This window comes from Procambarus clarkii, chromosome 56, assembly GCF_040958095.1.
Source record: "Procambarus clarkii isolate CNS0578487 chromosome 56, FALCON_Pclarkii_2.0, whole genome shotgun sequence".
In the NCBI taxonomy this organism is placed as follows: domain Eukaryota; kingdom Metazoa; phylum Arthropoda; class Malacostraca; order Decapoda; family Cambaridae; genus Procambarus; species Procambarus clarkii.
Window position 1 is genome coordinate 25,508,061 of NC_091205.1, and position 23,794 is coordinate 25,531,854.

The 23,794-nt window shown below is 42.7% G+C and overlaps 5 protein-coding genes across 5 annotated transcripts; all 5 read right to left on the minus strand.

Annotated features, from left to right (window-relative positions):
- Positions 1-6: 6 nt before the first annotated feature.
- LOC123770788 (ataxin-2 homolog) lies at positions 7-2,320 on the minus strand. The gene is made up of 2 exons (XM_045762944.2): positions 2,278-2,320; positions 7-1,291 (listed from the first exon to the last, which is right to left on the minus strand). The coding sequence occupies exons 1-2, from the start codon at positions 2,290-2,292 to the stop codon at positions 164-166; spliced, it is 1,143 nt and encodes a 380-aa protein (XP_045618900.2). The 5' UTR covers positions 2,293-2,320; the 3' UTR covers positions 7-163.
- Positions 2,321-6,541: 4,221 nt separating this feature from the next.
- On the minus strand, positions 6,542-7,652 carry LOC123770790 (cuticle protein CP1499-like). The gene is made up of 2 exons (XM_045762945.2): positions 7,604-7,652; positions 6,542-7,201 (listed from the first exon to the last, which is right to left on the minus strand). The coding sequence occupies exons 1-2, from the start codon at positions 7,613-7,615 to the stop codon at positions 6,638-6,640; spliced, it is 576 nt and encodes a 191-aa protein (XP_045618901.2). The 5' UTR covers positions 7,616-7,652; the 3' UTR covers positions 6,542-6,637.
- Positions 7,653-10,958: 3,306 nt separating this feature from the next.
- LOC123770793 (cuticle protein CP1499-like) lies at positions 10,959-12,087 on the minus strand. The gene is made up of 2 exons (XM_045762949.2): positions 12,038-12,087; positions 10,959-11,635 (listed from the first exon to the last, which is right to left on the minus strand). Exons 1-2 carry the CDS (start codon positions 12,047-12,049, stop codon positions 11,060-11,062), a joined length of 588 nt encoding a protein of 195 aa, XP_045618905.2. The 5' UTR covers positions 12,050-12,087; the 3' UTR covers positions 10,959-11,059.
- Positions 12,088-15,330: 3,243 nt separating this feature from the next.
- Positions 15,331-16,717, minus strand: LOC123770792 (cuticle protein CP1876). The gene is made up of 2 exons (XM_069305944.1): positions 16,659-16,717; positions 15,331-16,025 (listed from the first exon to the last, which is right to left on the minus strand). Exons 1-2 carry the CDS (start codon positions 16,668-16,670, stop codon positions 15,432-15,434), a joined length of 606 nt encoding a protein of 201 aa, XP_069162045.1. The 5' UTR covers positions 16,671-16,717; the 3' UTR covers positions 15,331-15,431.
- A 3,020-nt stretch (positions 16,718-19,737) lies between these two features.
- Positions 19,738-21,068, minus strand: LOC123770795 (cuticle protein CP1499-like). Its single transcript, XM_045762951.2, has 2 exons — positions 20,987-21,068; positions 19,738-20,352 (listed from the first exon to the last, which is right to left on the minus strand). The coding sequence occupies exons 1-2, from the start codon at positions 20,996-20,998 to the stop codon at positions 19,738-19,740; spliced, it is 627 nt and encodes a 208-aa protein (XP_045618907.2). The 5' UTR covers positions 20,999-21,068.
- Positions 21,069-23,794: the final 2,726 nt, after the last annotated feature.

Consider the following 23,794-nt stretch of genomic DNA (forward strand, 5'->3'; position numbering starts at 1 on the left):
AAACACACACAAACACGGTATTACAATATCCTCGTTCGAGTTAAGAAATAGATTGACGGATACTGTCCCATTTGGGCCAATGGCTGTTGAGGTGGGAATCACGGGGTAGCCATCGTAGTGAGGTTAGTGAAGAGCTTCACTAACAAGTAATAGAGTCGACCGTTCAGTGGTAGATAATATAGTCGCCTGGAGCCGTTTGTGCAGCTCCTGCCTGTCTATCGTGGAAGAACTGCGTCCCGACGGCATGCACCTCCGGCCTGTCGTGAGATTGACTAGGGGCGCCGTGGAAGCCATGGCTCACAGAGGGGACGCCGTGGAAGCCATGGCTCACAGAGGGGACGCCGTGGATTTTACCGTGCTGAGGGGCGGCTGCGGCGTGGATTGTGCTGAAGGTGAACTGGTTGCCCTTGCTGCTGTGGACTGGCGTGCCTGGGTTGTATACAGGATCACTGTGGGAATGTATTGCCGTACCTTCTGCAGCTGGTTTCTGATGGGCTTTAGCTGCCGCTATTGCTGCTAGTTCCGCCTGGTAGGCCTTGAAAAATTCAGCTTTAGCGGCAGCGACCTCAATCGTATCGGATACAGGGATGACGGGGCCGTCAACCCCAGCGGGTACGGTGGCAGCCACGGGGCCTGTCCACTTGGGATGGACGGGGTCAGTGAGGGCTGTGCTCGACTTCTGTGACGCAGGCTTGAAGTCTTTCTGTGAGACGAAGTCATGCGTCTGTGCTGCCGGATTAAACGGGTGCTTCGAGGCAGGCTGGAGTGAGTGCTGTGGGGCAGTGTTGAATGCCAACTGAGAGACAGGTTTCTGTATCTGCTGTGAGGCATGACTGAACGATTGCTGTGGGAAATCCTTGAATGACTGCTGTGGGAAGTTGTTGAATGACTGCTGTGGGAAATCCTTGAAAGACTTCTGCGGTGCTTGACTGAAAGACTGCTGTGGGAAGTCCTTGAATGACTGCTGTGGAACATGACTGAATGACTGCTGTGGGGCATCAATGAATGACTGCTGTGGGGCATGACTGAATGACTGCTGTGGGAACTCCTTGAATGACTGCTGTGGGAAATCTTTGAATGACTGCTGTGGGAACTCCTTGAATGACTGCTGTGGTGCATGACTAAACGACTGCTGATGTATGCCTGGGTTAAATGCCTGCTGTGAGGCTAGGCTGTGTGGCGGCTGTGGAACAAGGCTGTGAAACCGCTGCGTAGGATGCTTATGGAGGGGGTTGACGTTGACTTGTGGGTGGGGGGCGGCCCCACACAACCCCATCACGGCCAAAACAACCTGTAATTACAAATACACACCTAAACAACACATGAACTGTGTTATTAATACAGTCGCATCAGTGCGCTTTGAAGAAAGTTATACATATGCATACAACCTAGCAGTAAAATAGGTACCTGGGTGTTAGTCAGCTGTTACGGGCTGCTTCCTGGGGGTGGAGGCCTAGTCGAGGACCGGGCCGCGGGGACACTAAAGCCCCGAAATCATCTCACAAATCTGTTTTTGTTATTCAGTGCCCAAGATGGCGTCGGTTACCTCAGCCCGTCCTCACAACGCCTCTTACACTAATACCCTAAAATTGTGCCCGAATCTAAACTAACAGAAGACGCACGAACGGGAAACGGGACATGACGACACGTTTGTGAGTCGCTGCGATTTTTAGTTCGTCTTACTTTTGACGTTGAGGATTCAAAGCATGATGCGTTATGCGTGGGGTATATACATGGCGTTCATATTCGTGCTTTTTTTTTTACAAAAACGTGTAATATTACCTTTATGCACGTTTCAGGCTTTTTTTTACGAGTTAATTACAAGCCACGAATATACGCAGAAAAAAAATCATGATTTGATTTTTAATAATATATAATTTGTGCTTTACCCAGTTAAGCTTCAAGAGGCCAACATTACAAATAGAATCAAATTGCATGACGCCTTCGATCTGATTTTTCCTTTACGGAAAAATCTATTTTTATCCTAAGACATCCGCCCTGTTGATTAGAAACCAATCACGCTGAATCTATGTAATCTAATCACACGCAGCAAAACACACGTACAAGAGAATCGACTTGAGAATGGTCCAGGACGGACCGAAACGTCGTCGTCCCTTCACTTTCTAGTGTGTGGTCTGGTCAACATATTTCAGCCACGTTATTGTGACTCCTCGTCTGCATATATACAAGAGCGCCACAACGAAGATACGCCCGTAAGTCACTGAAGAGACGCCAAGGGAGCATGAGTTAGTGCACTACAATGGGAAGAGTATTTACCACCAGGAACTCCATGACAGCGGACGTGTGTGTACTGGTGGGAATGACGGCGCTCACACTGACCAAGTTGTGGCTGTCGGGCTATTTATACCAGAGACCTGAGTAACAAGCACGGTGGTTGGGAGGGAGGGGGAGAGGGAGGGAGTGTTTGTGGGGGTGGAGGGAAGGTTTGTGGGTGTTGAAGGGAGTGTTTGTAGTGTGGGTGGAGGGAGTGTTTGTGCGGGGGTAAAGGGAATGTTTGTGGGTGTTGAAGGGAGTGTTTGTAGTGTGGGTGGAGGGAGTGTTTGTGCGGGGGTAAAGGGAATGTTTGTTGGGGTTGAAGGGAGTGTTTGTGAGGGATAGAGGGAATGTTTGTTTGGGATAGGGTGGAGGGAGTGTTTGGGGGTTAAAGAGAGGGAGAAGTGTTTGTTGGGGGGGGGGAGGAAAGGATGGGGAGCTATTTCTAGAGGAGCAAGAGAAGGCGGAGAAGCTAGAGGAGACAGGAGGCGACGTGGCCCCCAGCAAGAAGGTAGTTCGGAAAATATGCACGTAACGTGTAATAGTTAAAATGGGGAGGGGGGGGGGGAACGGGGGTGGGAGGTGGCGCACAGGATCACTAGTGGGTGACGGGAGACTGGGAAAAGGTGGGGGGGGGAGAGGTGCGATGGAAGACCGGGGGAGGGGTAAAGTGAGCTACGCTTTGTGTATTGAACAAAAAAAACAATAAAAAAATGGAGCTGATAAGATTGACAGACACATGACAACTGTGTACAGAACAGAGGAACACAAAGGAGAACCACAAACAGACAGGAGAGTGGATGGACGGACACGAGCTTTGACAGGTGGTAAAGGCCGCTTTGACCCCTATCAACACTAGTAACTAATAACAATATTATTACCAAAATTTAATTTCTACCCCTAACTATTAAAAATAAAGTTTGTGCTCACGCGTGCTACCACTATTGCTTAATCATACTAAGAGCGTCAGTTACCACGCTTGCAAACCGTGACTTAATAATATGACGCTTGACAAACCGTGACAATTTGCCGCTCGACAAACTGCGGCGCTTGGCAACCCAGTAAACTAAGACCTATACAATGAACAAAGAAACCATCCTATTACTAACCAGTCGAAGTGTACAGAGTCTTTTGTGTAGCGTCACAGTCTGATCTTCCAGTACTTTACCTCTGTAATCTATGGCGACTCTGTGCCACTACGTTACCCTCGTAGTTTGTGGATTGGAGGGCCAAGCCCCATACACTGGGTCTCTTGCCAGCCAATATTCCCCAGCCGGTTGGTTCTCTAACTAATAAGGCCATCCAGCTGGGATATAACGTTGATCTTATGGCTGCCTATCCGGCTTTAGTTACGTCTCTAAAGTCTTGAACTATGGGCTAAAAACCGACCCCATACTCTGATAATAATTTCCCGGAGGTCTGGCAGCCTTTCGACACCAATAACAGAAGCAATTGAATCCCTTAACCAAGCGTTTCTTAACCTTTTCCGACCTTAGCATCCCCTGTAGTGAAGCTTTACAGTCCAGCACCCCCTTACACCTGGGCCAGGCATCAACAAGCATTTGGTTTGTTCTCGTATATAATTTAATATTATATATTAAAGTTCTATGTAAAGTTAGGCACGGTTAGGTGTTTAGGTTTCGTTGTCGATTATATGTATTTGAATTATGTGGGTGAAGCATTTATAGCGTTGTGGTTCGAACAGGTCGTCAGTCAGTGTACTGTTCGAGAATTAATTCGAACATCATGAGTTGTGAGTGGTGTGAAAACCGTTTTTCATTTATAAACAGGGTCTTTATTGGCTTGTTTAAAGAGTATTTGGCATTTGTTTATGAGGACGGGTTGCCCGCTCACGCCAAAAGTCAGAGAGCGGTAGCGCATGGAACATTGATCCGCCGAGGAACAACCCTGGGCACCTGCAGATCAATAAACTTTTTCTTCAAGTTGTCATAACTCTTATGGCTGGCAGGAAAGGCTGCTGAATCCACCCCTGGATGTGTGTGATCCTTGGGGAAGTATATACTGTATCATGATAGTCTCAAGGCGCGAGAGGTGAGTAATGGAATTTTCTCCCAGCATGGCAGTAACATTATTGTCTCCCAGCTTATCATCCAAAACTGGAAAGCTTTCCACCCTTTTTCTCTTTGAACTCGACGCTTCCAGAGAGATGATCGCCTTGAAGGCTTCTTCTTTCTCTGCACAAACAAGACTATTAGCATTTGAACTTCTCATACACAGATTGAGAGCATTCAAATGATTGAAGATATCTGCCAGATAGAAAAAGAGAGAAGACTAACATTTCGTCTTCAAGTTTTTGGATAGCTATTATGATACTCTCTGAGGAACATGGCAATTTCAGCACGGAGCTCCGCAGTACGGGTCAGGACTCTCCCAAGTGAGAGCCTCCTGACTTTTGAGTGGAAGAGAAGGACTTGATGCCCCTTCCCAAACCCCCCCCCCCCCCCACAAAGCAGCTTGAACACACTGGTTTAAGGGGCGACCCCGGATGAAATTCACGACTTTAACACAGACAGGACATAACTTCTTTAAGGTGAGGCAACATTGTTTTTGGTACCAAATCCTGGCTGTGAATACCACAGTGTTTCACGATGATATCTGGTACTCTTTCTTTTTACCAAGGTAGTGAAGCCGTACCTGCACGCTGTCATGGCTAGGGCACCATCCATGCATCATTCACTTGTCCTATACCTTCTCCCACTTGATCTGATGATTCCTTAAAGACTCGTCCAAGATTCAGAATATATCTTGAGTAAATGACATTACCCTTTGATAGCACCTTCACTCATTTACCTACACAGCTAGTCGGTAGAGGCGAAGACCAGACATCTTACAAGAAGCAGACTCGTCGTATCCCAGGCAGTGTTGTTCATTAAGACTGCAGGGCAAACATAGTCAGACAATATTTCTAGTCTAAGACGCTTAACAGCTACAGAATCCATCCTAAGATAAAAAAAAAAGAATTCTGTCCGTCACAAGGTGAAGCAATTTGCCGTAAGTGAACAGTCTCGTGGTTTATGGCCGAAGAACGTTATGCAATTTTATACAATTTTCTTTCATGACTTATATAGTGAACCTCGGTGTTTGTGGCTGAGTCAGACAGCTTCGTCAAGTTTGTTAACATTTTCTGATTATTTATTACACTGCTTTTATAAGTCTGTCCCTGTCTCGGTTTTATCTGTCTGTCTGTCTGTCTGTCTATCTGTCTGTCTGTCTGTCTGTCTGTCTGTCTGTCTGTCTGTCTGTCTGTCTGTCTGTCTGTCTGTCTGTCTCTGTCTCTGTCTCTGTCTCTGTCTGTCTCTGTCTCTGTGTGTGTCTCTGTCTCTGTGTGTGTCTCTGTCTCTGTGTGTGTCTCTGTCTCTGTGTGTGTCTCTGTCTCTGTGTCTCTCTCTCTCCCTCTGTCTTTCTCCCTGGTATGTGTGAGCCGGAGTCTGAGTAGAGGAAGGTGTGGAATAGCAATGCTCCATATATTCCTTTGCCAGCCATTCTACCATGACCACATGTATACTCTAACTAATTATAGATAATGTATAATAATTTTTTTGGGAAGTTTTGAAGATATGAGTATAAAATGTATATATTATACAAAGAAAAAATAATAATCCCAGGGACAGTTGACATGATATTCCCCAAAATTGTCATGGGTTAAAATTGGAAGCATATCAAATAGCATTTGTTTTACTTAGGCCAACATAGTGAAGGACAGCACAATAATCATACGTATAAACAATCGAAGGAAGCTGCGCACACTTGAGTCCGTGAACATTTGATAGCTAACCCAAGTAACGAACATTGAAGTGAATTTGACTTCAAGTATACAATTATTTGTATGCTTGAATCCAAAGGCTTCAAGCAATGGATTCCCCATTGATCCAGAGGGACGATAACAGACCCAGTAGACAACTAATAGGTGGAGTTAGGCACCTCACCCACTTCTTTGTTGTTCTCAACAATTAAGAAATTCTTAATCACTGGGTGACGTGTACCCACGCCAATTATGTCTGTTGTTGCATGTAACTTTAGTAAATCCCTAGTGTCAAAACGAATATTCCTGACGATGTCACATTGTTGATGAATTGTCGAAGATTATATATATATATATATATATATATATATATATATATATATATATATATATATATATATATATATATATATATATATATATATAATATATATATATAATCCAGACTTCTCAACATCTATCAGTTCAGGGACTTTCATACTGATGATGAATGAAACTTAAATGTCATTTTGTAATTTGTATTTATTTATTTTGTTCACACATATGCTTAACTAATACTACTTTTTGATTTGATAGTTAAACTAATTATGACAGTAGGGTTCAGTAGTAGCGTGTCGGGGGAGCCGCAGCTGCTGCCTGCCTCTGGTAGGTGTTGAAGAACGCTTGCTTGGCGGCGGCCACCTCGGGGGTGTCAGCAACCTGGTTGGTGGAGCCTGGGAGCCCAGCTGGGACGGTGGCAGCCAAGGGGCCAGTCCACTTGGGCTGGTGGGTGTAGGATGGGGTGTAGGAGGGAGTGTGTGAGGGAGAAGCCTGATGGTGAGGGCTGATACCAGCACCAAGAGTAGCAGCAACCTGAGCCTGGTAGGTGTTGAAGAAAGCGTTGCGGGCAGCAGCTACTTCCTGGGTGTCAGACACGGGGGTAATTCTGCCATCGACGCCGGCAGGGACGGTGGCAGCCACTGGGCCGGTCCACTTGGGTTGGTAGGAGCCTTGGTGGTATTGTCCTTGGTTGTAGGACTGTTGGGGAATAGGATTGTACTGTGGCGTGGCGGCGGCCTGAGCAGCTCGGTAAGAGGCAAAGAAGCGAGCTTTCTCTGCCGCCACCTGTTGTGTGTCTGGTATATAGGGGACAGCCGAGGCCACGCCCAACACTGCCAAAACAACCTGACCAAGAGAAATATACACAATTTTACAATAAAATATAAACAATTGACTAATTGTGTAACATTGTATAATCTAACGTCACTGCCACTCAAATACTAGTGAATCTCTTCAGAAAAAACAAGAGTAATAATGTAAATATCTCACGTTCTTGTTAAAATTCTCTAATTCACGCTAGGATTAATATCCCTATTTATCCAAGAATTTTTTTTCTCCATACTTAGATGCATTAAAATCTCTCCATAGAGAAAATAAAAGCTAAAATATGTAATGGTTATGGGCTTCATCTCTGAGGTTGTTGGCTGGACCCGAACGTTAAAGAGCTAAACATGTTGAGGCACTTGGATACACAAGGGGAGCTAAACTGTCTTGAGTAATGAAGACTAAGAAGAGTCGAGTAGTTACCAGGATCCTCATGATGCTTGCGTGTGGTGTGTGTGTGTGAGGGGGACCAAACTGTGATCTCTCTGGGTCTTTGGCCAGCCTATATACCCGAGAAGCCACCAAGGCTAACAAGTGTGTGTGTGTGTGTGTGTGTGTGTGTGTGTGTGTGTGTGTGTGTGTGTGTGTGTGTGTGTGTGTGTGTGTGTGTGTGTGTGTGTTTGTGTGTGTGTACTCACCTATATGTGCTTGCAGGATCGAGCATTGACTCTTGGATCCCGCCTCCTCGTGTGTGTGTGTGTGTGTGTGCGCGCGCTTCGTCGTTTAGCATATACGTACATAACAACTTAGGACATTGCAGGAACAACAGTGTTTTAACAATAGTACTTACAATTGTTAGCATTACAAGGAATGGCTAGTCCCTGTTATTACCATTCCGACCCAAGGAAAGAATGTTTGCGCGTTACGACCTAGTAAAAACATCACAGAATGTGATGCTTTGTGGCTAGAACATGTGGACAATATATACAATTAACAAGAAAACCCGGTTATGATTTAATCTTATAGTTTACCTTTCCCAAACTTTACCGTTTGTAGTCAGCAAGCTGAGGACCCGAAGCTGCGGTGCTTAACTCTGATTTTTGCTTCGCTTCAAAGGCGTTTTTTTGGGGGCCGACGAATGTGGTCTTGCACCAATATCCCGTCGAGTTTTTTCTGGAGCTGGGCTCGTGCGTCAGTGGACCCGCCTGGACTTCAGCCGTCAGCACGGAAGGCGTCAAGCAAGCAAGCAAGCAAGCAAGCAAGCAAACAAGTACCACGTACCTTTCCTTTACGAACGTGCAAATTTGTATTAGGAAAGCAGAAAGCCGTTTTTTTTTGTTACGTTAATCACGCTTTCGATCTGGGAAGCTATCGCAAATTTTTCCCGAGATATAAACATTTTGTGACATTTTAATGCTTTTTCTTCCCATTACACTGATGGATCGCTACTTATTAGATGTGTAAGTATTAAAAATATAGCTTAAATTTCGATTTATCGATACCCGAAAGGTTAAATATTTTTTATAATTATTTTGGGGGCGCAATGCTCAAAATTCTAATATTAAGCAAGTTTCATTACAATAAGTTTAAGCTATCGAAGGAAATTATATTAAATGAGAACACACACACACACACACACACACACACACACCCACACCCACACCCACACACACACACACACACACACACACACACACACACACACACACATCTGTGTCTTTAACGCATCATCATCCTGGATGATAGACATCTCAGTTTATAGAAAAGGATATCAGTCCGACCTCATAAAGGTCACTGCTGAGCACTAAACGCATACACGGTACATAGGCAACTGAGAGCCAATAGCCAGTCCGACATCTTTCCTGAGCCATACAACTATTTTAAATTCACTTTACACAGTGATAGATTCTCGAGTCATGGTTCCCCTTGCTCCTTCCGCCGTAAGGTCAGGAATGTCAAAGTCAAGATCATATACGAACAATCGCCAAAAGAACCTGAACACCCAACCTAACCTACGCCTAACTATACATAGAACTTTAATATCTAATATTAAGTTATACATAACGAATCTATGTTTAATACACAATATGTTAAAATTGATGAATGCTTCTTGAAGGGAAAGGGAAGGGGGGGGGGGGGTTACGTTGTTTTAAAGATCCTGGTCTGAGGACAGGTTGAGCTGCAGACGATGAGTTACAGTAACGTGGCTGAAGATATAATGACTCAACCACACACCAGAATATGATGAAACGACGACGACATTTTCGGTCCGTCCTGGACCATCATCAAGTCGATTTATTGACGACCAACACTTGGTCGTCTCTTCATTTTCTGGTGTGTGGTTTGGTCATTAGACATGTCGAGACATTTGCATTGGTCACAGTGAGTTAGAAAGTCGTGCTGGTCACTTGTGTTAAGATGCTTAGAAATTCAGAACAAGTGAGTTCTGATTTACACTATAATCAACAGAGAAGTTAAAGACGTTGAACATCTGGAAAAACGAGAGGAACAAAAAGTCATCAACGCCAAGAATTTCACGAGGCCAAAACATGGAAAAATAATATTGTTAAATGAATCTTTGGAAAGCAGTTACCTCTGGGTCTATAATTTGCAGTCCTTAAAGATAATGTTCAAGATTTCCAAATGAACACGGTTTATTGAACAATGCCTCCCAGATAAATTGGTTGAGGAATAGGCTGGTAGATATTCGTAGCTCTATAATATTCTACCATATATAAGTTGGTAGATACTCGTATAAGAATAGAATAGGTTGGTAGATAATCGTAGAAGAATAAAATAGGTTGGTAGATACCCATAGAAAAATAGTATAGGTTGGTAGATACTTGCAGAAGAATATAATAAACTGGTAGATACGTGTAGAAAAATAAAATAGGTTGGTAGATACCCGTAGAAGGATAGAATAGGTTGGTAGATACTCACAGAAGAAAATAATAGGTTGGTAGATGCTGGTAGATATATAAAATTAGCTGTACCATACCCCTAGTATCATATAATTGGCTGACAGAAACTTTGAATATACTAGGCTCATATGTACTCGCAGTAGAGTACAGTCGCCCTGGTAGATACTCACAGTTGAGTACTTTAGCCTGATAAGACCTCGTAGTAGAAAACATCAAGCTGGTAATTTCTCACTTAAGAATAAATAGTTATCAAAACCAGAGCGAGAAGACTAGAAGGCTTCATAACATTTTTGAAGAATACAAATAGCTTTAAAGTTGATTGTGGAAAATTGGATGTGGCTGTTCACTGTTGGCATGGGGAGTGCAGGATGGTTTTAAATTGATTTTGGGTCCTCATGGATATTCCTGTGTGACCCCGTAAGCCTCTGTCTGGCTCACTATCTTGGGAGATGTCGAATGGGCGTGTTTGATGAAGCTGGTGAGAGAGAGAGAAAGAGAGAGAGAGAGAGAGAGAGAGAGAGAGAGAGAGAGAGAGAGAGAGAGAGAGAGAGTGAGAGAGAGAGAGAGAGATATGAGGATGATGATGTGCTTTGATTGACAGAGAAAGGGCGTGGCGAAATTCATCCAAAGGGAACAGCAAGTCGCTGGGGAAGGAGGCTCTAGACCCTAGAGTCTAGGCCCTAGAGTCTAGTGCCTAGAGTCTAGGCCCTAGAGTCTAGGGCACACTGGTAAGATGAAAAAAATGTCTCAGGGCAGCGAAAGAGTAGAATGGATGAGATAGCGTTAATATGCTAGAGCTAGTTTTATGAGCTTTATAATAAAGTATTCTCAGGGATGTTTCGTGAATACACTAATATATGACTATTTAAATAATCATTCACGCTAGTGTATGTTATATTTGTTATAAGAAAGAAAGATTTAATTTATATATTTATTTCCTTCACATTTATTTACATAAATGTACATATGAATTTGTAAAAGTGCAACATGGTTATTGTGCTAAGTTTGACAGTAAGGTTCAATAGTAGCGTGTCGGGGGAGCCGCTGCTGCTGCCTGCCTCTGGTAGGTGTTGAAGAACGCATTCTTGGCGGCGGCCACCTCGGGGGTGTCAGCAACCTGGTTGGTGGAGCCTGGGAGCCCAGCTGGGACGGTGGCAGCCAAGGGGCCAGTCCACTTGGGCTGGTGGGTGTAGGAGGGGGTGTAGGAGGGGGTGTAGGAGGGAGTGTGTGAGGGAGAAGCCTGATGGTGAGGGCTGATACCAGCACCAAGAGTAGCAGCAACCTGAGCCTGGTAGGTGTTGAAGAAAGCGTTGCGGGCAGCAGCTACTTCCTGGGTGTCAGACACGGGGGTAATTCTGCCATCGACGCCGGCAGGGACGGTGGCAGCCACGGGACCGGTCCACTTGGGTTGGTAGGAGCCGTGGTGGTATTGTCCTTGGTTGTAGGACTGTTGGGGAATAGGATTGTACTGTGGCGTGGCGGCGGCCTGAGCAGCTCGGTAAGAAGCAAAGAAGCGAGCTTTCTCTGCCGCCACCTCTAGTGTGTCTGATATGTAGGGGACAGCCGAAGCCACGCCCAACACTGCCAAAACAACCTGACCAAGAGAAATATACACAATTTTACAATAAAATATAAACAATTGACTAATTGTGTAACATTGTATAATCTAACGTCACTGCCACTCAAATACTAGTGAATCTCTTCAGAAAAAACAAGAGTAATAATGTAAATATCTCACGTTCTTGTTAAAATTCTCTAATTCACGCTAGGATTAATATCCCTATTTATCCAAGAATTTTTTTTCTCCATAATTGGATGCATTAAAATCTCTCCATAGAGAAAATAAAAGCTAAAATATGTAATGGTTATGGGCTTCATCTCTGAGGTTGTTGGCTGGACCCGAACGTTAAAGAGCTAAACATGTTGAGCCACTTGGATACACAAGGGGAGCTAAACCGTCTTGAGTAATGAAGACTAAGAAGAGTCGAGTAGTTACCAGGATCCTCATGATGCTTGCGTGTGGTGTGTGTGTGTGAGGGGGACCAAACTGTGATCTCTCTGGGTCTTTGGCCAGCCTATATACCCGAGAAGCCACCAAGGCTAACAAGTGTGTGTGTGTGTGTGTGTGTGTGTGTGTGTGTGTGTGCGCGCGCTTCGTCGTTTAGCATATACGTACATAACAACTTAGGACATTGCGGGAACAACAGTGTTTTAACAATAGTACTTACAATTGTTAGCATTACAAGGAATGGCTAGTCCCTTTTATTACCATTCCGACCCAAGGAAAGAATGTTTGCGCGTTACGACCTAGTAAAAACATCACAGAATGTGATGTTTTGTGGCTAGAACATGTGGACAATATATACAATTAACAAGAAAACCCGGTTATGATTTAATCTTATAGTTTACCTTTCCCAAACTTTACCGTTTGTAGTCAGCAAGCTGAGGACCCGAAGCTGCGGTGCTTAACTCTGATTTTTGCTTCGCTTCAAAGGCGTTTTTTTGGGGGCCGACGAATGTGGTCTTGCACCAATATCCCGTCGAGTTTTTTCTGGAGCTGGGCTCGTGCGTCAGTGGACCCGCCTGGACTACAGCCGTCAGCACGGAAGGCGTCAAGCAAGCAAGCAAGCAAGCAAGCAAGCAAGTACCACGTACCTTTCCTTTACGAACGTGCAAATTTGTATTAGGAAAGCAGAAAGCCGTTTTTTTTTGTTACGTTAATCACGCTTTCGATCTGGGAAGCTATCGCAAATTTTTCCCGAGATATAAACATTTTGTGACATTTTAATGCTTTTTCTTCCCATTACACTGATGGATCGCTACTTATTAGATGTGTAAGTATTAAAAATATAGCTTAAATTTCGATTTATCGATACCCGAAAGGTTAAATATATTTTATAATTATTTTGGGGGCGCAATGCTCAAAATTCTAATATTAAGCAAGTTTCATTACATTAAGTTTAAGCTATCGAAAGAAATTATATTAAATGAGTACACACACACACACACACACACACACACACACACACACACATACACACACACACACACACCCACACCCACACATCCACACACCCACACACACACACACACACACACACACACACACACATACACACACACACACCCACACCCACACACACACACACACACACACACACACACACCTGTGTCTTTAACGCATCATCATCCTGGATGATAGACATCTCATTTTATAGAAAAGGATATCAGTCCGACCTCATAAAGGTCACTGCTGAGCACTAAACGCATACACGGTACATAGGCAACTGAGAGCCAATAGCCAGTCCGACATCTTTCCTGAGCCATACAACTATTTTAAATTCACTTTACACAGTGATAGATTCTCGAGTCATGGTTCCCCTTGCTCCCTCCGCCGTAAGGTCAGGAATGTCAAAGTCAAGATCATATGCGAACAATCGCCAAAAGAACCTGAACACCCAACCTAACCTACGCCTAACTATACATAGAACTTTAATATCTAATATTAAGTTATACATAACGAATCTATGTTTAATACACAATATGTTAAAATTGATGAATGCTTCTTGAAGGGAAAGGGAAGGGCGGGGGGGGGGGGGGTGACGTTGTTTTAAAGATCCTGGCCTGAGGACAGGTTGAGCTGCAGACGATGAGTTACAGTAACGTGGCTGAAGATATAATGACTCAACCACACACCAGAATATGATGAAACGACGACGACATTTTCGGTCCGTCCTGGACCATCATCAAGTCGATTTATTGACGACCAACACTTGGTCGTCTCTTCATTTTCTGGCGTGTGGTTTGGTCATTAGACATGTCGAGACATTTGCATTGGTCACAGTGAGTTAGAAAGTCGTGCTGGTCACTTGTGTTAAGATGCTTAGAAATTCAGAACAAGTGAGTTCTGATTTACACTATAATCAACAGAGAAGTTAAAGACGTTGAACATCAGGAAAAACGAGAGGAACAAAAAGTCATCAACGCCAAGAATTTCACGAGGCCAAAACATGGAAAAATAATATTGTTAAATGAATCTTTGGAAAGCAGTTACCTCTGGGTCTATAATTTGCAGTCCTTAAAGAGAATGTTCAAGATTCTCAAATGAACACGGTTTATTGAACAATGCCTCCCAGATAAATTGGTTGAGGAATAGGCTGGTAGATATTCGTAGCTCTATAATATTCTACCATATATAAGTTGGTAGATACTCGTATAAGAATAGAATAGGTTGGTAGATAATCGTAGAAGAATAAAATAGGTTGGTAGATACCCATAGAAAAATAGTATAGGTTGGTAGATACTTGCAGAAGAATATAATAAACTGGTAGATACGTGTAGAAAAATAAAATAGGTTGGTAGATACCCGTAGAAGGATAGAATAGGTTGGTAGATACAGAAGAAAATAATAGGTTGGTAGATGCTGGTAGATATATAAAATTAGCTGTACCATACCCCTAGTATCATATAATTGGCTGACAGAAACTTTGAATATACTAGGCTCATATGTACTCGCAGTAGAGTACAGTCGCCCTGGTAGATACTCACAGTTGAGTACTTTAGCCTGATAAGACCTCGTAGTAGAAAACATCAAGCTGGTAATTTCTCACTTAAGAATAAATAGTTATCAAAACCAGAGCGAGAAGACTAGAAGGCTTCATAACATTGTTGAAGAATACAAATAGCTTTAAAGTTGATTGTGGAAAATTTGATGTGGCTGTTCACTGTTGGCATGGGGAGTGCAGGATGGTTTTAAATTGATTTTGGGTCCTCATGGATATTCCTGTGTGACCCCGTAAGCCTCTGTCTGGCTCACTATCTTGGGAGATGTCGAATGGGCGTGTTTGATGAAGCTGGTGAGAGAGAGAGAAAGAGAGAGAGAGAGAGAGAGAGAGAGAGAGAGAGAGAGAGAGAGAGAGAGAGAGAGAGAGAGAGAGAGAGATATGAGGATGATGATGTGCTTTGATTGACAGAGAAAGGGCGTGGCGAAATTCATCCAAAGGGAACAGCAAGTCGCTGGGGAAGGAGGCTCTAGACCCTAGAGTCTAGGCCCTAGAGTCTTATGCCTAGAGTCTAGGCCCTAGAGTCTAGGGCACACTGGTAAGATGAAAAAAATGTCTCAGGGCAGCGAAAGAGTAGAATGGATGAGATAGCGTTAATATGCTAGAGCTAGTTTTATGAGCTTTATAATAAAGTATTCTCAGGGATGTTTCGTGAATACACTAATATATGACTATTTAAATAATCATTCACGCTAGTGTATGTTATATTTGTTATAAGAAAGAAAGATTTAATTTATATATTTATTTCCTTCACATTTATTTACATAAATGTACATATGAATTTGTAAAAGTGCAACATGGTTATTGTGCTAAGTTTGACAGTAAGGTTCAGTAGTAGCGTGTCGGGGGAGCCGCTGCTGCTGCCTGCCTCTGGTAGGTGTTGAAGAACGCATTCTTGGCGGCGGCCACCTCGGGGGTGTCAGCAACCTGGTTGGTGGAGCCTGGGAGCCCAGCTGGGACGGTGGCAGCCAAGGGGCCAGTCCACTTGGGCTGGTGGGTGTAGGATGGGGTGTAGGAGGGAGTGTGTGAGGGAGAAGCATGAAAGTGAGGGCTGGTGCCAGCACCAAGAGTAGCAGCAACCTGAGCCTGGTAGGTGTTGAAGAAAGCGTTGCGGGCAGCAGCTACTTCATTGGTGTCAGACACGGGGGTAAGTCTGCCATCGACGCCGGCAGGAACGGTGGCAGCCACTGGGCCGGTCCACTTGGGTTGGTAGGAGCCTTGGGGGTATTGTTCTCTGTTGTATACACCATGATTGTATTGACCGGTGTTATAGGACTGTTGGGGGATGGGATTGTACCTCGGCTTGGCGGCGGCCTCAACAGCTCGGAAAGTTGCGAAGAAACGAGCTTTCTCTGCCGCCACGTCTGGCGCGTCTCCTATTTGCGCGAAGACCGAAGACACGCCCAACACTGCCAAAACAACCTGTAAAGAGAAAATATACATAATGTACATTAATTGCAAATTAAAAACTAGTTATTCACTGAATGACACGTGATATATTTTCCCTTATTCATTCATTAGTGAATCCCGATATAAAGGTTTACCATTCCCGCTAACAATCATAAGATATAATAAAAAATCAAGAAATATGTGTCCATGTCTCGGGAAAAAGTAAGACAATGGAAGAGAAACTGAGAAGCGATACTTGCCATCTTTCCGATGTTTGATTACACTGTTTACACTATTCACTGTTTTTATTGAACCTTTCATTCAGTTTTTCCTAGAGAATGTTATTATTACAACGTACAAAAGTTTATTCACAAACGTTTTAAGAATTTATCTACACGTACTTTGATTTCCTTTATAAAACGTTTGTTCATGTTTAGATTAATATGATCTTGAAGCACCCCAGAGCACCACAAACTGTTCATTACTGATTCGTGCATAACATTGATAAAAACTATTAAAATTGTTCTTAATATGTTCTATCACTGAAGAGCTCGATGAGAGGCTTATTTGTTGGGAACCACAACAGAGTTATTGGCACCTCCTTCAGTCCTAAGGCACTCGCAGAGGTTTGTGTTAGTAAACACGACGGCACTAAGAGATAGTTACCAGAGTCCTCATGATGCTTGAATGTGTGTGTGTGTGAGGGGGCGAACCTTACTGTGCTCTTTCTTAGTCTGTTGGCAGCTTATATACCCGCGAGATGATCAAGGATAACAGGTGTGCTTGACTATGCAGCTTGTGTGTGTGTGTGTGTGTGTGTGTGTGTGTGTGTGTGTGTGTGTGTGTCTGCATGCACATGTTTCTTCCTCCTATAACGACAAACCTGCTTGCAATATCGTCTAGTTTTGCTTGGCAACATCGTTTGTCCAAAACTCGTCTTCAGACAAAAAACATTGATGTTAAACTAAGCTCTTTTCTAGCTTGCAGTTTACCTTTCCTTATTTTTAGTCATTTAACGCAGTAAACTCAACATGCCATTGCTACTAGGCTTAACTGGGGCACATTTTCTTAAAATGTTTTAATTTCATGCAGACTAGTTGCTGGGAACTTGTACCTCTAATGAGTCAAGATTTACTGGAGTTCTGCACATGAATCAATGTTGCTCGTGGCTTTACGAAAATGCACCACTTGATCAACAATATATATACTTAAACGTCTTCTTGTGGTGTGTGATATATATATATAATATATATATATATAATATATACAATTGTGTACTCAACCGTGGATGTAAAATTTCATTCACTTGGGCACCAGGAGCCTCGATCCCCAACCTGAGGTATGGGGGACAGTTGCTCTATCAACTGCATTACAGGACTGGTCTTAAAACGGATGTTCTCATTACGTCTGTTATGGTCGTTCTGTAGTCCTTACTGGACACCCTTCCTCAAGCTCCATATATTAACCAACTTGCTGGTTGGATAACATAAGTTATTGTGTTTGGTTAATACAATAACCATTGTGGTTGCTTAATTAACCTTTCCGAGGTTAATAGGGCTTCAGCCCAATACAAAAACAATCAATACATATAATAAAATGAGATTTTTTCATCATGATCTCTACAGACATTTTGATAAAAAATCGGGCTTTATCCAGGCACTGATGTATACAAAGAGCTCTGCTATTAGCTATTCATTGATGTATGCAAACCACGCGGCCACAAGGCTATCCACTAATGTATTAAAACAGCTCGGATACATACCTATACAATACCCACAATAATGTATAAAAGTCACATTTGAAACGAATATCTGGGCGGCTAATTGCAGCATTTATATGACTTTTCCACACACTCGTCAAGGAAGGATACATTGACCATTAAGATTATCGTCGACAGGTACTGACGTATCGTCACAAGCAAATACTTTAGTCTTACCAGAACGCTTTACAAGATTACACTCTCTCTCTCTCAACCCCTTCCAAGTGCTATATAGTCGCAATGGCTTGGCGCTTTCTGCTGATAGTTCCCATCTCTCTCTCTCTCTCTCTCTCTCTCTCTCTCTCTCTCTCTCTCTCTCTCTCTCTCTCTCTCTCTCTCTCTCTCTCTCTCTCTCTCTCTCTCTCTCTCTCTCTCGCTGGCTGCCCACAACCGACAGCTCTCAGCCGGTCCTCACACCTCATAGCTCGTCACTTCATGTCGAGAAAAATAGGTTTTTGTTTTTGTAAACAAAAACCAACAAAATAGGTTTTGTTTTTGCGTAACCAGAAGTGTTCGAGCACAAGCAACCCCAGCTGACTTAATGAGGCAGATGCTCAGAAAATATCAATATTACTGTTTTATTTTTTTTTACTATTATCTCGCAATTTTGACGGTTTTGTTGACTGCGTTAAAAATGCGACAAGTTAGGTGTGAAGACAGACGTACGTGTGTGGTTTGCTAGGCCACTAGTGCGGTGGTTTCTGACTAACAGTAATTCAGCTCAGTCTTGCAGTCTTGAAGAGATTTAAACTAGATGTATCAGTAGCCTTAATTTTCTTAGATTCGGCTTCCATGTGCTCAAGAAGGCTGACATCCCAGAGATCAACACAAGTCCTTCTTGCTTGACTCTGTGTCCAGACAGACTCTGGACACATTGTCTGACTCTGTGTCCCGCCACACAGGTATCCTTCCACTTACCGATCTGGGTCCATATGAGGCCAATTAGGGCGCAAATATTTTTCTCATAGATAGAACCGACAGTTTTACTGGCCAGCAGACATGGAGAGGGTGAGACTGGTACTAGTCTCCAAGTTCCAGTGCCAGCAATGCTGACTGGCTGGCACTAGGATGTTGACAGCACGCCCCATGACGTGCCTTACGTGCCGTGTCTTACACGAAAGCAATCTCAATACTGACTTGTCCATCAACCTGCAATTCTCTTAACTGTTGACAGTACTCTTGTGAGTGAACCCTGGTTTTCATTGACTCATCTTAAGACTACTTTAAAACTGGGTTGATTGCTTTTACGTTCTTCGGGAAGTTATCGGATTCGCTATTAGTCATGATTCGCCTTTACTTCCTCTGATTGGGTAAATCACGTCACGTGGCTCACAAGACGCAAACTACGTCTAGGTGCTGCTATGTGTTTTCGTTTTTTCCTTAAACATTTCAGACTTGCAAGAATAACCGTTAATAACACCTAACCACATAAATTATCACTGATGCCAGATATGTTGGTATCTGTGTGTTTTTCTTGTAAGGTCACCAAAGGGTTATAATGAGTGTGGTATCGTAAGACTATAAACATAAACACTTGAAATCTGTATTCTTCAAAACAAGAATCAGTAGTGAGTATTTTCTTGAAGAATATTATTTATTTGATCTTGCATTAAGCTTTTGAAAAGCCCAAATTCCTTTACATTAAGTACATTAAGTATGACTTAAGACAGTGGAAATTCTAATCTCCCTAGAAAAGACGAATAAATAGTCTTTCACATGCACACGTAATCTTAGCTGCGTGTAGTTACAAGAGAGAAATATCTAAGGATGAATGTTCCTGATGGTTGATATTGTGTAAATATGTTAATGCTTTTGTTGGTTTGTGAGAAATATTGTGTAATATTATAAGGTGTATCAAGAGACAACATTCTGACAATGAAATGTTTCAATGAAGAGAAGTTTTTAATTATATATTTATTTTCGTCATATTTCTTTACATTGCTTTACAATCGGTACATAATTTTGCTGGCGAAGGTGATAATTAAACTAAGTTTGACAGTAAGGGTTCAGTAGTAGCGTGTTCGGGGGAGCCGCTGCTGCTGCCTGCCTCTGGTAGGTGTTGAAGAACGCATTCTTGGCGGCGGCCACCTCGGGGGTGTCAGCAACCTGGTTGGTGGAGCCTGGGAGCCCAGCTGGGACGGTGGCAGCCAAGGGGCCAGTCCACTTGGGCTGGTGGGTGTAGGATGGGGTGTAGGAGGGAGTGTGTGAGGGAGAAGCCCGATAGTGAGGGCTGGTGCCAGCACCAAGAGTAGCAGCAACCTGAGCCTGGTAGGTGTTGAAGAAAGCGTTGCGGGCAGCAGCTACTTCATTGGTATCAGCCACAGGGGTAAGCCTGCCATCGACGCCGGCGGGGACGGTGGCAGCTACTGGGCCGGTCCACTTGGGTTGGTAGGAGCCGTGGTGGTATTGTTCTTTGTTGTATTGTCCATGATTGTATTGACCGGTGTTATAGGACTGTTGGGGGATGGGATTGTACCTCGGCTTGGCGGCGGCCTCAACAGCTCGGAAAGTTGCGAAGAAGCGAGCTTTCTCTGCCGCCACGTCTGGCGCGTCTCCTATTTGCGCGAAGACCGAAGACACGCCCAACACTGCCAAAACAACCTGCAAAGAGAAAATATACATACTGTACATTAATTGCAAAATAAAAACTAGTTATTCACTGAATAACACGTGATATATTTTACCTCATTCCTTCACTAGTGAATCCTAATATGACTGTTAGCTGGAATGGTAAACTTTTATAATATATTATAATAAAAAATCAAGAAATTTGTGTCCATGTCTCGGGAAAAAGTAAGACAATGGAAGAGAAACTGAGTAACGATACTTGCAGCTTTCCGATGTTTGATTACACTATTTACACTATTCACTTTTTTATTGAACCTTTCATTCAGTTTTTCCTAGAGAATGTTATTATTACAACGTACACAAGTTTATTCACAGATGTTTTAAGAATTTATCTTTACGTACTTTGATTTCTTTTATAAAACGTTTGTTCATGTTCAGATTAATATGATCTTGAAACACCCCAGAGCACCACAAACTGCTCATTACTGATTCATGCCTAACATGGATAAAAACTATTAAAATTGTTCTTAATATGTTCTATCACTGAGGCGCTAGATGAGAGGCTTATTTGGTGGGAACCACAACAGAGTTATTGGCACCTCCTTCAGTCCTGAGGCACTCGCAGAGGTTTGTGTTTGTAAACAAGGCGGCACTAGGAGATAGTTACCAGGGTCCTCATGATGCTTGAGTGTGTGTGTGTGAGGGGGCGAACCTTACTGTGCTCTTTCTTAGTCTTTTGACAGCTTATATACCCGCGAGATGATCAAGGATAACAGGTGTGCTTGAATATGCAGCTTGTATGTGTGCATGCATGTATATGATTTTTCCTCCTATAACAACAAACCTGCTTGCAATGTCGTCTAGTTTTGCTTGGCAACACCGTTTGTCCAAAACTCGTCTTCAGACAAAAAAACATTGATGTTGAACGAAGCTCTTTTCTAGCTTGCAGTTTGCCTTTCCTTATTTTTAGTGATTTAACGCAGTAAACTCAACATGTCATTGCTACAAGACTTAACTGGGGCGCATTTTCGTAAAATGTTTTAATTTCATACAGACTAGTTGCTGGGAACTTTTACCTCTAATGAGTCAAGATTTACTGTAGTTCTGCACATGAATCAGTTAATGTTGCTCGTGGCTTTACGAAAATGCACTACTTGATCAACAATATATGTACTTAAACGACTTCTCGTGAGCGATATATATATATATATATATATATATATATATATATATATATATATATATATATATATATATATATATATATATATATATATATATATATATGTCGTACCTAGTAGCCAGAACGCACTTCTCAGCCTAATATGCAAGGCCCGATTTGCCTAATAAGCCAAGTTTTCCTGAATTAATATATTTTCTCTATTTTTTTCCTATGAAATGATAAAGCTACCCATTTCATTATGTATGAGGTCAATTTTTTTTATTGAAGTTAAAATTAACGAAGATATATGATCGAACCTAACCAACCCTACCTAACCTAACCTAACCTATCTTCGTAGGTTAGGTTAGGTAGCCGAAAAAGTTAGGTTAGGTTAGGTAGTCGAAAAAACATTAGTTCATGAAAACTTGGCTTATTAGGCAAATCGGACCTTGCATAGTAGGCTGAGAAGTGCGTTCTGGCTACTAGGTACGACATATATATATATATATGTCGTACATAGTAGCCAGAACGCACTTCTCAGCCTACTATGCAAGGCCCGATTTGCCTAATAAGCCAAGTTTTCATGAATTAATGTTTTTTCGACTACCTAACCTACCTAACCTAACCTAACCTTACTTTTTGGGCTACCTAACCTAACCTAACCGATAAAGATAGGATAGGTTAGGTAGGGTTGGTTAGGTTCGGTCATATATCTATGTTAATTTTAACTCCAATAAAAAATAATTCACCTCATACATTATGAAATGGGTAGCTTTATCATTTCATAAGAAAAAAATTGGAGAAAATATATTAATTCAGGAAAACTTGGCTTATTAGGCAAATCGGGCCTTGCATAGTAGGCTGAGAAGTGCGTTCTGGCTACAAGGTACGACATATATATATATATATATATATATTTATATATATATATATATATATATATATATATATATATATATATATATATATATATATATATATATATATATATAATATTAGTATATGTGAGAGAGCTGCAGGAAGACGCAAGCCATACATCACTAAGAACTCTAATTGACCAGGCCAGGACTCGAACCCATGCCGTCCAGGATCTCCCCTAAACGAACACACTACCATGACCACCGCATAAATGATCGTCTATAAGGATTGGTCAGTCCTGTTGCTTATTAACTAAGTTCCACGACTGATCAACCCCCGACGACACTCATGGATTCATTGGGGTACAATTTTTCATCAAATTCTGGCACATACACGGGCCGCGCTGTAATTTTTAAATGTGAGAAAGCTGCAGGAACACGCAAGCAATAGATCACTAAGAACTGTAATTGACCCGGCCAGGATTCGAACCCATGCCATCCAGGATCACCCGTAAATGTACACAGTACCGTGACCACCGCATCAATGATAAACGGTACTGTGTGCTCTCTCTCTCTCTGCCTGACCACAACTGACAGCTCTCAGCCGGTCCTCACACCTCATAACTCGACACTCCATGAAAAAGGTTTTGTTTTTGTGTAACCAGAAGTGTTCGAACACAAGCAACCCAGCTGACTTAATGACGCCGATGATCAGAAAACATCAGTATTACGGTGCTATAATTTTTATACTATTATCTTGCAATTTTGACGTTTTTGGTCGACTGCGTTAAAAATGCGACGTTAGGTGTGATGACAGACGTAATTGTGTGGTTCGCAAGTGCTGTGGCTTCTGACTGACAGTAATTCAACTCAGTCTTTCAACTGTCTTGCCGTCTTGAAGAGATTTAAACTAGATGTATCAGTTTCCTTGATTCCTTAGATTCGGCTTCCATGTGCTCAAGTAGGCTGACATCCCAGAGAATCAACACAAGTCCTTCCTGCTTGGCTCTGTGTCCAGACTATGTACCGCCACACAGGTATCCTTCCACGTAGCGGTCTGGATCCACATTAGGCCAATTAGGGCGCAAAGATTTTTCTCGTAGACAGAACCGACAGTTTCACTGGTCAGCAGACATGGAGAGGATGAGACTGGTATTAGTATCCAAGTTCCAGTGCCAGCAATGCTGACTGGCTGGCACTAGGATGTTAACAGCATGCCCCATGACGGTTGTCTTACACGAAAATAATCTCAATACTAACTTGTCCATCAACCTGCAACTCTCTTAACTGTTGACAATACTCCTGTGAGTGAACCCCCTGTTTCTACTGACTCATCTTAAGTCTGCTTTAAAACTGGGTTGATTGCTTTTACGTTCTTCGGGAACGATTGCTTTCGTTCTTCGGGATTGGGTAAATCACGTCACGTGGCTCACAAGACGCAAACTACGTCTAGGCG